This window comes from Astyanax mexicanus, chromosome 1, assembly GCF_023375975.1.
Source record: "Astyanax mexicanus isolate ESR-SI-001 chromosome 1, AstMex3_surface, whole genome shotgun sequence".
NCBI classification, from domain to species: Eukaryota; Metazoa; Chordata; class Actinopteri; order Characiformes; family Acestrorhamphidae; genus Astyanax; species Astyanax mexicanus.
Window position 1 is genome coordinate 12,774,348 of NC_064408.1, and position 17,053 is coordinate 12,791,400.

Consider the following 17,053-nt stretch of genomic DNA (forward strand, 5'->3'; position numbering starts at 1 on the left):
TGGGCGACCACGTTTTCCTCTGATGATGATCCTAGAGAAGTGTCTGCAGAGTTTTTTTTCCACTTCAGAGAGCGCCCAGTCCACATCCTCGTGTGGATCGGTAGTGTCTCTAGATAAATATGCTGATAACGGCATGCTTGCCACCTCTCCTTCCCTGCGTCGGTTAAAAAGAATGATCTGGGTCAGACACACTTTTGCCAGTTCCATCCAGGCCTTTGTACATGGACTTTCTGTGAGTGAATTGTACCACTCATCTTGCACTTGACTAAGATATGCATGCAGTTTTTGGACATCTTCGGTAAAGGGCATTAGGGTGGGCACATTCCACTTTGCTTCCCTGATGTTCCTTAAGGCTGCAGATGAAATCATCTCATTCCACTTCTCCCGATGAACTTCTTGAAACTCACTGGCATTCTTCACAAGCTCCTTGTTATCTGTGATTAAACCCTGAGCTTTTAAGAGTTTGCTTACTTTAACTAGGACATTTCCAAGCTTGTTTGCTAGTGATGGAACAGAGAACTTGTTTGTTTCATTGTTGAACCCACATGTGATTCTAACAGCTTCAACAGTCTCCATGTAGTTTTGTGGATTTATCAGATCTTCCATTTTTTTCAAGCTGGTGACTCTCCTGGCACTGCACATGAGCCGTCCCATTTCTCGCATCTTCTCTCGCACATACTGTTGGTTTTTGGCTGACAGCCCACCTTTATTTAGCAAGTGTTGCCCAACGTCAATAATGGCCTGGTCAGTCTTTATTATATCAGTGACTGGGTCAGGATTCATGGCGCTGATTACTTTCCACAGCTGTTTGCTAATGTGTGAAGGCACAGGTCCTGTGTATGTACACATGGACTGAACACGGTTCTTTCCTGGTTTGGGGACGACTGATCCAGGTTTGAATTGACAGCTACGCATATGTCGCCACAGAACCTTTCTTGTAAATAGTCCTTGACAGTATGCACAGTGCATGAAGTCATTTCCCTGCTCATCTTTAGGTGGTCGCTTAAAGGGTACTAACTTCCCCTTTCCTGATTCCATGACAGTAGCATTGTGAATGTAATTTCCTTTGTTACGAATATAATCCAGCTGTTTCTTTCTCTCACTGGAACCTTTTGAAAAGCTTAGCGCTTTAGCAACATCAGATTCATTTTTATGTGCACCTTGAAGATGCCTTGCCATCTTAGCAAAAGGTTTAAGGCAATATACGCAGTAATGTCTCTTGTCGTACACTCTCTTCCCACCTCGTTTTTTGCATGCACTAACAACCACGCTGTTACTTATGCTTTGACTTGAACAAGGTTCTTCTTCTGTTTCAGTGTTTTCAGATGTAAGGTGGTGCCTTTCAAAAACCAATTTGTCTGAAGTTGTGGTGTCACAGACAGGTGATCTATCTGATCCAGAGTCACTTGGCAAATCAAGAGACTGACGTTTCCTTGAGTTTTGTTTAAGGCTACTACTACTGTCACTATCGCTGTCGCTAGTTGTATCTGGAATGTAATCATCTGAACTCTCTGGAGTAGAATCATACAGTTCATCAGAATTGTCCAGATCAGCATTTTCCATCTAAGAAAACAAAACACAAAACTAATTAGGACTAAATTAATAATTCATAGTTGAATAAGTAACAAAGTGACTTCATTTTAATCATTTTACTACTCAGGGTTTTTTTATACATTTAAAGTTTTATAGTTTATGATTTTTTGCTGGTATTTTATAATAATATTTATAAATAATTAATGAATTTTAAAACCTACAAACAATGAAATTCAGAAATTGACAATCAATTGAGAGCTTACTATGATGCTTTTAGTGCGTCTTAGTCTTGGTAACGTCTCATTTTCATTTTCAGACTCAGTCACAATCTGTAAATAAAACCAACATTTTTTTTTATAATTATACTTTTGCAAATAAACAATAATAATAACATAATAGTACAACCCAAACACAAAAAGTTGGGAAAGTATACAGAATGCAATAGCCATGCCTTTCTAATGTGTGCACCAAATAGTTTTGCACCATCTTGCCTCAGACCCCAAAGAAGTAGACACCACTACTGGACAAGCTTAACATAAGGCTTCTGTTTTGCACAGTAAGTTTAAACAGGCATTTGTAAAAAGTAACTTGACTGTATTAAAAAACAAAATTTGTCAAGTTGACCAGATGCAACATGAAATAAAAAACACTAAATGTATAGGCAGTGTGCCTCCAGAACCAAAGGTGAGAAACAATAATCTAAATCAAAGACTTATAAAATAAACACTGAAAGCTACTTTGTGACATTTTTTCTAAAAAGCATTATATAAAAAAAACTTAATTTAACCCAGTGAGCTGAATTAAATCTAAAGTGAAGAAAATGAACTTACCTGTTCAGGAGAATAGTCTGGACCAGGAGAGACACTAGTCTGAGCCTGAGATGGTTGAGGAAGATCAGAATCACCCACCACAGCATGGGAAGTAGCACTGGTCGTCTGTAATCACATTTTATGAAGACAACTTTAACAATATGAAACCACTAAAATACAAATATGTTATTATTAAATTGATATTTCATACTGCCCATCCCATTTCAATTACTAATAACACAGAGTATATAAAACATGCTCTGTGGGAACGTTACACACACTCTAACCGTTCCTTGTGGGGACGGTTCCTTGCACGGACTGTTATGACCAATTTTACACTTATATTTCACTCTAAAACCGACTAAAGGTGTGTTGTGGGGACGCCGTGATTACCCAGAAAAACTATAAAGAGAGAGAGAGTAGAACTAAATCTAAAGTGAAGAAAATGAACTTACCTGTTCAGGAGAATAGTCTGGACCAGGAGAGACACTAGTCTGAGCCTGAGATGGTTGAGGAAGATCAGAATCACCCACCACAGCATGGGAAGTAGCACTGGTCGTCTGTAATCACATTTTATGAAGACAACTTTAACAATATGAAACCACTAAAATACAAATATGTTATTATTAAATTGATATTTCATGCTGCCCATCCCATTTCAATTACTAATAACACAGAGTATATAAAACATGCTCTGTGGGAACGTTACACACACTCTAACCGTTCCTTGTGGGGACGGTTCCTTGCACGGACTGTTATGACCAATTTTACACTTATATTTCACTCTAAAACCGACTAAAGGTGTGTTGAGGGGACACCGTGATTACCCAGAAAACTATAAAGAGAGAGAGAGTAGAACTAAATCTAAAGTGAAGAAAATGAACTTACCTGTTCAGGAGAATAGTCTGGACCAGGAGAGTCACTAGTCTGAGCCTGAGATGGTTGAGGAAGATCAGAATCACCCACCACAGCATGGGAAGTAGCACTGGTCGTCTGTAATCACATTTTAAAAAAGACTAAATTTACAATATGAAACCACTAAAATACAAATATAATATTATTTAATTGATATTTCATACTGCCCATCCCATTTCAATTACTAATAACACAGAGTATATAAAACATGCTCTGTGGGAACGTTACACACACTCTAACCGTTCCTTGTGGGGACGGTTCCTTGCACGGACTGTTATGACTAATTTTACACTTATATTTCACTCTAAAACCGACTAAAGGTGTGTTGAGGGGACACCGTGATTACCCAGAAAACTATAAAGAGAAAGAGTAGAACTAAATCTAAAGTGACTTCCTGTCGGCGGCGTGAGTAGTCGCAGCGGCCACTCCGAGAACACGGTGCTTTTTTGGTTTTTTTTGTTGTAACTAATCCGATCTGAACTCGCAACCACGCAAGAGTTCGCCATAAGAACAACTGGCACCCACATTTACGACCGACAGATCCACCTAAACCTGCAAAATCAACCAAAAACTGGACTAACAGATGGTCTACGAGCAGAGCTACGCGCGAGAGGCCTGCTAAGATCCGTGGCGTTTCCTGAGCCTGCTAGCCGGAAGAGGGCTCCCCGAAAGCGGTGCACGAGGAGCCGGAACTGCGGTAAGAGAGCCGGAGTCCACACAAAGCTAATGGCAAACTCCAACTGGCCTGCCATCCATCCTCCTCTCCAACATCTGCTCCTTGGGGAATAAACTAGACTATCTCCGGCTCCAGCGGAAAACCCAGCGTGAGTTCAGGAACTGCTGTGTGTTTGTTTTCACAGAGACGTGGTTAACAGCTGCCTTCCCGGACTCCACCATAGAGGTGAGCGGCATGCTATGCCTCCGCTCGGATCGCGACGCCGGCCTCTCCAGCAAGGTCCGCAGAGGTGGGGTGTGTGTTTACATCAACACAGTATGATGTAACAACGCTGCGCTGATCTCCAGCCCCTACTCGCCGCTGGTGGAGTTTGCTGTAGTCAGAGCCAGGCCATTCTACCTGCCCAGAGAGCTTAGCAGCGTGTACATAATAGCAGTGTATGTAGCACCCAGTGCTAATGCTAATGCTCTGCAAGAACTGTACACTGTTATCTCCTGTAACTCCAGAACTCGACTTATCACTGTAACTCCTGTATCACTGTAACTCCAGAACTCGACTTATCACTGTAACTCCTGTACCACTGTAACTCCAGAACTCGACGGACTGTTTATTGTTGCTGGTGATTTCAATCATATCTCTGTGATGCTCATCCCAGCATACAAACAGCTCATCAGACATGCCAAATCGGAGAAGAAGCAAGTAACAACCTGGCCTCCAGGAGCCATCTGTGCTCTTCAGGACTGTTTTGAGCACACTGACTGGGACATGTTCAGAGAAGCTGCTACTTCTGATGACTCCATCAACCTGGAGGAGTACACAGACTCAGTGACTGGCTACATCAGCAAATGCATTGAGGATGTTACTGTCTCCAAAACCATCACAACCCGCCCCAACCAGAAGCCGTGGATGACTGCAGAGGTGCGTGTGCTGCTGAGATCCCGAGACAAGGCCTTTAAGTCAGGGGACAGGGCTGGCCTCCGAACAGCTAGAGCCAAGCTCTCCCGGGGGATCAGAGAGGCAAAGCGCACCTACGCAAAGAAAATCCACGCCCACTTCCAGGACACTACTGACACTCGGCGCATGTGGCAGGGCATCCAGACCATCACCAACTACAAGTCACCTCCACCTGCTTGTAACAGTGATGCCTCCCTTCCAGATGCACGGAACTACTTCGATGCAAAGTTCGAACACAGAACTACACGACAGCAAGGAAGATCACACCTCCTCCAAACGACCAGGTACTGTGCCTGTCCTCAGCTGATGTGCGGAGAACTCTACTCAGAGTCAACCCACGGAAAGCCCCAGGACCAGACAGCATACCTGGCAGAGTGCTCAGAGGATGTGCAGAACAACTCACGGTGTTCTCCAGGACATTTTCAACATCTCTCTGAGCACCGCGTGTGTGCCAACATGCTTCAAGACGTCCACCATCGTCCCTATGCCAAAGAAGTCTCGAGTGTCTCAATTACTACCGTCCCATTGCACTTACTCCCATCATCATGAAGTACTTAGAGAAGCTGGTCATGAGGCACATCAAACACCAGCTCCCCTCCACACTGGACCCTCTGCAGTTTGCGTATCGTCCAAACAGATCAACAGACGATGCCATCTCTACTGCGCTCCACCTGGCTCTCACCCACCTGGACAACAAAGACTGCTATGTTCGAATGCTGTTCATTGACTTCAGTTCAGCATTCACACCCTCATCCCTCAGCATCTGATCGGAAAACTGAGCTTGCTGGGCCTGAACTCCTCCCTCTGTAACTGGGTTTTGGACTTCCTGACTGAGAGACCACAATCAGTCAGGATTGGAAACAACACCTCCAGCACCACCATACTGAGCACCGGTGCCCCCCAGGGCTGTGTGCTCAGTCCACTTCTGTTCACTCTGCTGACTCATGACTGTACTGCAAAATACAGCTCAAACCACATCAAGTTCGCTGATGACACAACTGTGGTTGGCCTCATCAGCAAGAACGATGAGTCAGCATACAGAGAGGAGATCTACACCACAAGCTGCATCCGCAAAGCCACCAGCATTGTGGACGACCCCACCCATCCCTCACACGAACACTTCGCTCTGATGCCGTCCGGCAGAAGATACAGGAGCATCCGAGCCTCCACTAACAGACTCTACAACAGCTTCATCCACCAGGCAGTCAGACTCCTCAACACACAGAGACAGAACTGAACCCCACCCCACCTACCACACACAAAGACTGAACTTCACTCACACACACACTCAGCACACAGAGACTGAAATGTCTTTATCCCTATCAGCCACTCTCAAAAACTATAAACTCTCTACCTCAGTAACTGCTGTGATTATATATGTTCTATATGTTACAGTATGTTACACATCTCTGCACCTTATCCTCACTTTACACTTTATTATACCATATCGGTACTGCACTGTCCTGTCTATTATATTGTCTCGTTTTTTTTATTTATTGTTAATACAAACTACTTCCGGCGCCGACGCGAGTGGCTGTCTGTTCCAGAAGCTCCGTCTCTTTGTGTGTTTTTCTGAGTTTTTTTACGTTTATTTATCGTCTCTGTGCTACTACACACGTCTAGTGTGCATCTTATTTATATCCTAAGGATATTTTTGGTGTAAATATGCGGGGCAGCGAGGAATACCGTGTTTATTCCCGGGAAGAACTGCTAGCCCTCCGACCCGCGGGACGTGGGGGCATTGTCCACACAATACCGGATGATCTGAGAAGGAGGTACCGAGGTTGCAGGGCCGGCGCTATGCTAAAGGCTAAGCTAAAGGCTAAGAAGTCGGAGCAGCGCTGGAGGTACAAACCCTCAGTTCCGTCGGTGGTTATGGGGAATGTTAACTCACTGACCAACAAAACCGACGAGCTAGCGTGTCTGGTGAAGAATCAGAAGCTCTACAGGGAGTGTAGCGTGCTGTGTTTCACCGAGACCTGGCTCACCCCCGACACGCCGGATGCTAACGTGCAGCTACCCGGCTTTTCTTCAGTGAGGGCGGATCGGGACCCGGTGCTTTGCGGGAAGCGGAAAGGTGGAGGAATCGCGCTGTTTATTAACAACAGATGGTGCAACCCTGGACATGTGTACGTGAAGGAGGTGATCTGCTGTCGGGATATTGAACTGTTAGCGGTGAGTCTCCGACCTTATTACATGCCGCGGGAGCTCTCTCACGCGATCCTCGTGTGTGTTTACATCCAGCCGAGAGCGGACGTGCAGGCGGCGTGTGACGTCATCCACTCCACCGTCGCAGCGCTGCAGACACAGCACCCTGACGCCTTCTATGTGATCACTGATGACTTTAATCACGTAACGCTGGACTCTACCCTGCCTGCCTTTTTCCAGTTTGTGGACTGTCCCACCAGGAAAAACAGGACCATAGACTTGCTGTGTGCTAATGTGAGGGATGCATACAGGGCTATTCCACTACCACCGCTGGGGAAATCAGATCACAATCTGGTGTTCCTGCAGCCTCAGTACAAACCACTGGTACTGAGGCAGCCCACTACCACACGCTCATTCAGAGTCTGGTCTCCTGAAGCAGAAGAAGCCCTAAGGGACTGCTATGAAACCACTGACTGGAGCGTGCTGCTGCACCCACATGGTGAGGACATTGAGGGGGTGACTCACTGTGTTACGGACTACTTGAATTTCTGTATGGATGTTGCTGTTCCCACAAAGACTGTACGCTGCTTTCCAAACAACAAACCCTGGATTACCAGCTCCGTCAAGGACCTCCTCAACCAAAAGAAGAGGGCGTTCAAAGACGGAAACTTGGTAGAGCTGAAGCGCGTACAGGGGGAACTCAAGGTACGTCTTAAAGAGGCCAAGGAGTCTTACAGGAAGAAGGTGGAAAGAAAGCTGCAAGACAACAACATGAAGGAAGTCTGGGGTGCAATGAAAACCATCACTGGGTGCAAGAACAACAACGGCAACCCAGTAGATGGCGGTGTGGACAGAGCAAACCAGTTCAACAACTTTTACAACAGGTTTGACTGTCCTGCTCCTGCTGCCCCCTCCTCCTACCCTCCTGCAGCATCACCAACATCTTCTCCATCTCTACCATCATCACCACCATCTCCATCACCTTCAACTCCAACTCCACCATCTTCATCACCACCACCATTACCCTCACCTCCATCTTCATCAACATCATCACCGTCATCATCATCACCATCAGCACAATCACCCTCACCTCCACCATCTTCATCAGCACCATCATCACCCTCACCTCCACCATCTTCATCATCACCACCATCAACACTATCAACTGGCAGACAAATCATCTCCTCCAGTCCACCAACCTTTACTGCTGACCAGGTCAGGAGACAGCTGAGGAGACTTCACCCCAGGAAGGCAGCTGGCCCGGACAGAGTGTGCCCCAGAATGCTCAAGGCATGTGCTGTTCAACTGGGTGAGCCCCTCCAACATGTTTTTAACCTGAGTCTGCGTATAGGGAGAGTTCCTGCCACGTGGAAGACAACCTGTCTCATTCCTGTTCCCAAGAAGGCACACCCGAAGGAGCTGAATGACTACAGGCCTGTTGCTTTGACATCTCATGTGATGAAGACCATGGAGCGACTGCTGCTGGACCAACTCAGACCTCAGGTCCACCATGCTGAGGACCCACTGCAGTTTGCGTACCGGGAAAAGGTGGGAGTGGAAGATGCCATCCTCTATCTCCTGCACAGAGCTCACTCTCATCTGGACAAGGGGGGAGGTGCTGTGAGGGTCATGTTCTTCGACTTCTCCAGTGCCTTCAACACCATCCAGCCCCTACTACTGAGAGACAAGCTGATGGAGATGGAGGTGGATATGCACCTGGTCACCTGGATCACTGACTACCTTACTGGGAGACCACAACATGTCAGGATCAGGGACTGCTCCTCTGATACAGTGATCAGCAGCACAGGAGCACCACAGGGGACTGTTCTCTCTCCAGTCCTGTTCACACTGTACAGATCAGACTTCAAATACCACTCGGAGTCATGCCACATGCAGAAGTTCTCTGACGACACTGCAATTGTGGGGTGTGTGCGTAATGATGATGAGAGGGAGTACAGAAGCCGGGTTGAGGAATTTGTGATGTGGTGCAAGATGAACCATCTGCAGCTGAACATCTCCAAAACCAAGGAGATGTGCATAGACTTCAGGAGGTCCAGGCCCTCTGCTCAGCAGCCAATCTCCATCGAGGGGGTCGACGTGGAGGTGGTCAAATCCTACAAATACCTTGGTGTGCACCTGGACGACAGGCTGGACTGGTCAGTGAACACTGACTCCCTCTACAGGAAGGCTCAGAGCAGACTGTACTTCCTCAGAAGGCTCAGGGCTTTCAACATCTGCCAGAAACTCCTCCTGATGTTCTACCAGTCTGTGGTAGCCAGCGTCCTCTTTTACACTGTTGTGTGTTGGGGAGGCAGCATCAGCAAGAGGGATGCTGGACGACTGGACAGGCTGGTGAGGAAAGCTGGTTCTGTGCTGGGATTAGAGCTGGAGTCCTTAACACCACTGGCAGAGAGGAGAGCCCTCAGCAAGCTGCTGAACATCATGGACAATGTTCACCACCCTCTGCACAGCACCATCACCAGGCAGAGGAGCTCATTCAGCGGCAGACTGCTGTCCCAGTCCTGCTCCACAGACAGACTCCGAAAGTCTTTTTTCCTCAGGCCATAAGACTGTTCAACTCCTCTCAGCACAGCAAACTAAAGACTCTGTGAAACTTTTTCATTCCGGCCACTCTGGCCACACCATGGACACACCCCCAGCTATGGACACACTCTCAGACTTGCTGATGCCTAGAACACTTTTTATAGTTCTACCATATTTTGCACTAGTAGTTCATTCACTAGTTAATTCATCTACTGTTTACGTATCTTTTGCACTGTTTACGTATCTTTTGCACTGCTTAATTTATTTTAAATTATTATATAACTGTGTATTTGCACTTTCTGTTTGGCTGACATCAGTTATCCTCACATTATGCACATCAACTGGTGTTCACTGTCTATTGTGTTCAACTGCACTACCTCCATTCTCCATCTCCATTACACACACACACACGAAGACTGTACATTTACACTGTATATTCTATTTCTTATTTGATTGTATTTATATGTATCTTTATATTTTATATTTTATCTTTTTTAACTTTGTGTATTGTGTAACCTGCTGCTGGATGCCAAGAATTTCCCCCCGGGGATCAATAAAGTATCTATCTATCTATCTATCTATCTATCTATCTAATAGTGTAATAGTTTTATGTTGCACTGTCGTCACTCCTGCACTTTATGTTGTCTATTGCTTCTTGTTCCATGTTGCACCATGGTTCCAGAGGAATGTAATTTCACTACACTGTGTACCTGTACTCAGTTGTAATGACAATAAAAGCCTCTTCACTTGACTTAATGAAAATGAACTTACCTGTTCAGGAGAATAGTCTGGACCAGGAGAGTCACTAGTCTGAGCCTGAGATGGTTGAGGAAGATCAGAATCACCCACCACAGCATGGGAAGTAGCACTGGTCGTCTGTAATCACATTTAAAAAAAGACTAAATTTACAATATGAAACAACTAAAATACAAATATAACATTATTTAATTGATATTTCATACTGCCCATCCCATTTCAATTACTAATTACACAGAGTATATAAAACACGCTCTGTGGGAACGTTACACACACTCTAACCGTTCCTTGTGGGGACGGTTCCTTGCACGGACTGTTATGACCAATTTTACACTTATATTTCACTCTAAAACCGACTAAAGGTGTGTTGTGGGGACGCCGTGATTACCCAGAAAAACTATAAAGAGAGAGAGAGTAGAACTAAATCTAAAGTGAAGAAAATGAACTTACCTGTTCAGGAGAATAGTCTGGACCAGGAGAGACACTAGTCTGAGCCTGAGATGGTTGAGGAAGATCAGAATCACCCACCACAGCATGGGAAGTAGCACTGGTCGTCTGTAATCACATTTTAAAAAAGACTAAATTTACAATATGAAACAACTAAAATACAAATATAACATTATTTAATTGATATTTCATACTGCCCATCCCATTTCAATTACTAATTACACAGAGTATATAAAACACGCTCTGTGGGAACGTTACACACACTCTAACCGTTCCTTGTGGGGACGGTTCCTTGCACGGACTGTTATGACCAATTTTACACTTATATTTCACTCTAAAACCGACTAAAGGTGTGTTGTGGGGACGCCGTGATTACCCAGAAAAACTATAAAGAGAGAGAGAGTAGAACTAAATCTAAAGTGAAGAAAATGAACTTACCTGTTCAGGAGAATAGTCTGGACCAGGAGAGTCACTAGTCTGAGCCTGAGATGGTTGAGGAAGATCAGAATCACTCACCACAGCATGGGAAGTAGCACTGGTCGTCTGTAATCACATTTTATGAAGACAACTTTAACAATATGAAACCACTAAAATACAAATATGTTATTATTAAATTGATATTTCATGCTGCCCATCCCATTTCAATTACTAATAACACAGAGTATATAAAACATGCTCTGTGGGAACGTTACACACACTCTAACCGTTCCTTGTGGGGACGGTTCCTTGCACGGACTGTTATGACCAATTTTACACTTATATTTCACTCTAAAACCGACTAAAGGTGTGTTGTGGGGACGCCGTGATTACCCAGAAAAACTATAAAGAGAGAGAGAGTAGAACTAAATCTAAAGTGAAGAAAATGAACTTACCTGTTCAGGAGAATAGTCTGGACCAGGAGAGACACTAGTCTGAGCCTGAGATGGTTGAGGAAGATCAGAATCACCCACCACAGCATGGGAAGTAGCACTGGTCGTCTGTAATCACATTTTATGAAGACAACTTTAACAATATGAAACCACTAAAATACAAATATGTTATTATTAAATTGATATTTCATACTGCCCATCCCATTTCAATTACTAATAACACAGAGTATATAAAACATGCTCTGTGGGAACGTTACACACACTCTAACCGTTCCTTGTGGGGACGGTTCCTTGCACGGACTGTTATGACTAATTTTACACTTATATTTCACTCTAAAACCGACTAAAGGTGTGTTGTGGGGACGCCGTGATTACCCAGAAAAACTATAAAGAGAGAGAGAGTAGAACTAAATCTAAAGTGAAGAAAATGAACTTACCTGTTCAGGAGAATAGTCTGGACCAGGAGAGTCACTAGTCTGAGCCTGAGATGGTTGAGGAAGATCAGAATCACACACCACAGCATGGGAAGTAGCACTGGTCGTCTGTAATCACATTTTATAAAGACAATGCAAACATATAAAACCATAAAGACATCATGAACAATACTTAATACATTCTGAATCACAGCATTACGTATACTGCATACTTTGCAACATACTTGTGTTCTCCATGGGTAGTCATCACCCCCATAGTCATAGACAATTTCTTCTCCTTCTTTAATGTCATTCAGGGCAAACAAACAAAGGTGTGGTTTTCCATCCACATCAATTTTTTTCATTTTACAGTTTGGGTGTCTGTGGTCATCGTTAACGAGCCGCCCAAATGATCCATCTTCTCTTGAGGCATCAATACTTAAACACAAAAAGAGAAATACAAATTTCACAATAACAAAAATAATAACTTCATTTGATTAAATACAATAAATAAATTCTGCTAAAAAGTCAAAAACTCATGCTGCATGACTTTACCATCTAGACCAGTTTGATTTGGCTAATCAATTATTATGGCCAAGCTGGCTGACCGGGCATAAGCAATCAATTAAACCAGCATTATCAGCATAACCAAGTTCATCCACCACTATTAGTAGCATGACCACTGTGGTCAGCCATCAAGACCATACAACTCAACCCCTGTGACCAATCGGGTTGCATAATCATCATTATCAAGTGGGTATTCAGCTTGACCATCTTGACAACATTGACAGGACCAGTTTAAACCAACCATAACTAGCCCGATTTAAGCCACATGGTATATTATAGTTTTGGAGCAAACAGAAGCCTTACCACCATAGTTTCCCTTTCCACTTGAAGTCAAACATAAATACAGTACATGATGGGTGGTAAATGTTTCTTCTTCTCTGGGATTCTGCTTCATTTATCATATCTCCTCGATATTCAACAAGAAAATCTCCTTTGCAAATAGAACTCTTTGCAAATACTCCACGTCCTGTAAAAGACAGCAAAAACATTTTAACCAGGATAAACTACATTTACTTGAACAGACATTCAGCTCATGATAGATGGCAATTAGACCAACAAAGAAAGAAAGAGGGAACCATATTAAGATAAGCTCTATTTTAACTGAGTCTTCTCATGGATCATCAGGCTGCGTGTAAATGTATGACATTAATGACTAAAAAACTTCAGACGCCTTCTTACCTTTTACTGCATTAATGTACTTCACCTCCAACTTGCTTGTTTTGTCTGTTTTTGAAACCACATGTTCTATGGCATCCCTAAGAGGACTGATCCGTGGTGGCATTTTAAACTGCAAGAATATTAAACAAAAAAATTACTTGCCCTGTGATTAATTACTGTCTGATGTATTAAAGTTGTCAGTTGTATGATTTTTAACTAACTCTTATGGTTAGATATTTTAAAATAAAATTCATTTCTTAGGTTCAGGAGAGGTGGCTGTTTCAGCAGTAGTAAAGTGTGGGGGAACTGCGGCTGAACAGCCACCCCTCCCCCACCATCTACTACTGCTGATACAACCTGACTCTTACATTAATAAACATAAAAATACATACATACACAAACATAATGAATGATTTGCTCATATGCTGCATTTCAAACAGCTATAAATCCCTGTATGCAGTTATATACAATTCTTAAGCAGTTATACATCCATATACAGAGTCATATTCAATCTTTAACCACATATGCATCACTATGCACCATGCTGTACATCTTCATGCACAATGTTATACAATCCTTTACCAGTTAAACATCCTTAACTCCTGCTATACACTACTATACATATTTATACAACCTTTAATCAGATATACATCCCTTTACAGCATTACACAAAATCCTAAACCAACTATACACCCCTACACACCATTATACACAATACTTAACTAGCTATACACTACTATACACAATTACATAGAAACCATAATTAGCTATGCATCCATACACACCACTACATAGAACCCTTAACCAGCTATTCACTGCTTTACACTATTTCATACAACCTTTAACCAGCTATACACTACTATACAGAATTACACAGAACCCCCTAATCAGCTATACATCCTTACACACTGTTACATAGAACCCTTAACCAGCTATACCCTACTATACACATTTACACAGAACCTTAAACCAGCTATACACTACTATACACATTTACACAGAACCTTAAACCAGCTATACACTACTATACACATTTACACAGAACCTTAAACCAGCTATACTTAACCAGCTATACGCTACTATACACCATTACATAGAACCCTTAACCAGCTATACACTACTATACACTTTACATAGAACCCTTAACCAGCTATACCCTACTATACACATTTACACAGAACCTTAAACCAGCTATACACTACTATACACATTTACACAGAACCTTAAACCAGCTATACACTACTATACACATTTACACAGAACCTTAAACCAGCTATACTTAACCAGCTATACGCTACTATACACCATTACATAGAACCCTTAACCAGCTATACACTACTATACACTTTACATAGAACCCTTAACCAGCTATACCCTACTATACACATTTACACAGAACCTTAAACCAGCTATACACTACTATACACATTTACACAGAACCTTAAACCAGCTATACACTACTATACACATTTACACAGAACCTTAAACCAGCTATACTTAACCAGCTATACGCTACTATACACCATTACATAGAACCCTTAACCAGCTATACACTACTATACACTTTACATAGAACCCTTAACCAGCTATACGCTACTATACACCATTACATAGAACCCTTAACCAGCTATACACTACTATACACCATTACATAGAACCCTTAACCAGCTATACACTACTATACACTTTACATAGAACCCTTAACCAGCTATACGCTACTATACACCTTTACATAGAACCCTTAACCAGCTATACACTACTATACACCTTTACATAGAACCCTTAACCAGCTATACACTACTATACACCTTTACATAGAACCCTTAACCAGCTATACCCTACTATACACCTTTACATAGAACCCTTAACCAGCTATACACTACTATACACTTTACATAGAACCCTTAACCAGCTATACACTACTATACACCATTACATAGAACCCTTAACCAGCTATACACTACTATACACCATTACATAGAACCCTTAACCAGCTATACACTACTATACACCTTTACATAGAACCCTTAACCAGCTATACCCTACTATACACCTTTACATAGAACCCTTAACCAGCTATACACTACTATACACTTTACATAGAACCCTTAACCAGCTATACGCTACTATACACCATTACATAGAACCCTTAACCAGCTATACCCTACTATACACCTTTACATAGAACCCTTAACCAGCTATACACTACTATACACCTTTACATAGAACCCTTAACCAGCTATACCCTACTATACACCTTTACATAGAACCCTTAACCAGCTATACGCTACTATACACCATTACATAGAACCCTTAACCAGCTATACACTACTATACACCATTACATAGAACCCTTAACCAGCTATACACTACTATACACCTTTACATAGAACCCTTAACCAGCTATACCCTACTATACACCTTTACATAGAACCCTTAACCAGCTATACACTACTATACACTTTACATAGAACCCTTAACCAGCTATACGCTACTATACACCATTACATAGAACCCTTAACCAGCTATACACTACTATACACCTTTACATAGAACCCTTAACCAGCTATACGCTACTATACACCTTTACATAGAACCCTTAACCAGCTATACGCTACTATACGTATTTACACAGAACTTTAAACCAGCTATACACTACTATACACCATCATATACGATCTGTAACCAGTTACATATCTTTATATATTTTTAAAAAATCATGCATTCCTAAATAACAAAATATATTATATATATTCTTATCACTATTATACAATATGTAACCCACTGTTATACACCCTATACACCATAATATATAATTCTTAACCTATTTTAACACCCTTATGCATGAGTCTACACCATTAATCAGATATACATCCACGTTTACAATAATATAGGAATTATAACACCATTAACCAAAATTATCTACTCATTCTGTCACACTAACAAAACAAAGAAATTAAGGGTGCCTGAGCAGCACTGTGAAATACAGTCAGCAAATATCTACCTTTTTTACCCTGCTGAGACTAACTTAACCTGTCAGCTAGCTAAATTTAGGTAGGAAGGTTAGCTAACACTAGCTAGCTTATGTGAGCAGTCTGCAGCCAGTCTAGCATTTGTCACTAGACATTTAAAAGCTTGTTTTTATTCTTAAACTTAAATATTACAAAAAAACACTAACTTCAGAAACTAGCTCTCATCTGCTCACCACACTCTCCAACTCTCCTCTGAACGGCAAAATGGCTTACAGCGATTAACAAGCTCCCTTCCCCCAACACTCGACTGCCGTTCCAGCAGCCGCCCTCCCCCCTCTACTTGCCGTTCCAGCAGCCGCCCTCCCCCCCTCTACTTGCCGTTTCACCAGCCGCTCTCCCCCCTCTACTTGCCGTTTCAGCAGCCGCTCTCCCCCCTCTACTTGCCGTTCCAGCAGCCGCTCTCCCCCCTCTACTTGCCGTTTCAGCAGCCGCCCTGTGCTGTTCCAGCAAGCAATCAAGGCCCCTCCCTCTGCTGCTGCTGCTGCTGTTGTTGGAATAGCCAACCCCTCTAACAGTGCAAACAGCCACCACCCCTCCCCCACACTGTAACTACTGCTGCTGCTGAAACAGCCTGACTCTAATAAACTTTAAAACTTTTAAAGCTAAACTTTCAGCTCCTAACTGCTGCTAAACTGGTTAAATCATGAACATCACATGTACTTTTGCAGAGGTTGTGCATAAGGTTTTTTTGAGTAATGTAGAAGATATACTCAGCTTACATGGTATCAAATTA

At 42.8% G+C, this 17,053-nt stretch overlaps 2 protein-coding genes across 3 annotated transcripts in view; one reads left to right on the forward strand and one right to left on the reverse strand.

Moving 5' to 3' along the window:
* Nucleotides 1–17,053, forward strand: part of LOC103040062 (E3 ubiquitin-protein ligase RNF43) — a 212,584-nt gene that overhangs the window by 69,778 nt on the left and 125,753 nt on the right. The window lies entirely within an intron of this gene.
* LOC125782436 (N-lysine methyltransferase KMT5A-like) lies at nucleotides 12,005–16,587 on the reverse strand. The gene is made up of 5 exons (XM_049466452.1): nucleotides 16,467–16,587; nucleotides 13,310–13,418; nucleotides 12,935–13,097; nucleotides 12,310–12,502; nucleotides 12,005–12,193 (listed from the first exon to the last, which is right to left on the reverse strand). The coding sequence occupies exons 2-5, from the start codon at nucleotides 13,410–13,412 to the stop codon at nucleotides 12,065–12,067; spliced, it is 588 nt and encodes a 195-aa protein (XP_049322409.1). The 5' UTR covers nucleotides 13,413–13,418; nucleotides 16,467–16,587; the 3' UTR covers nucleotides 12,005–12,064.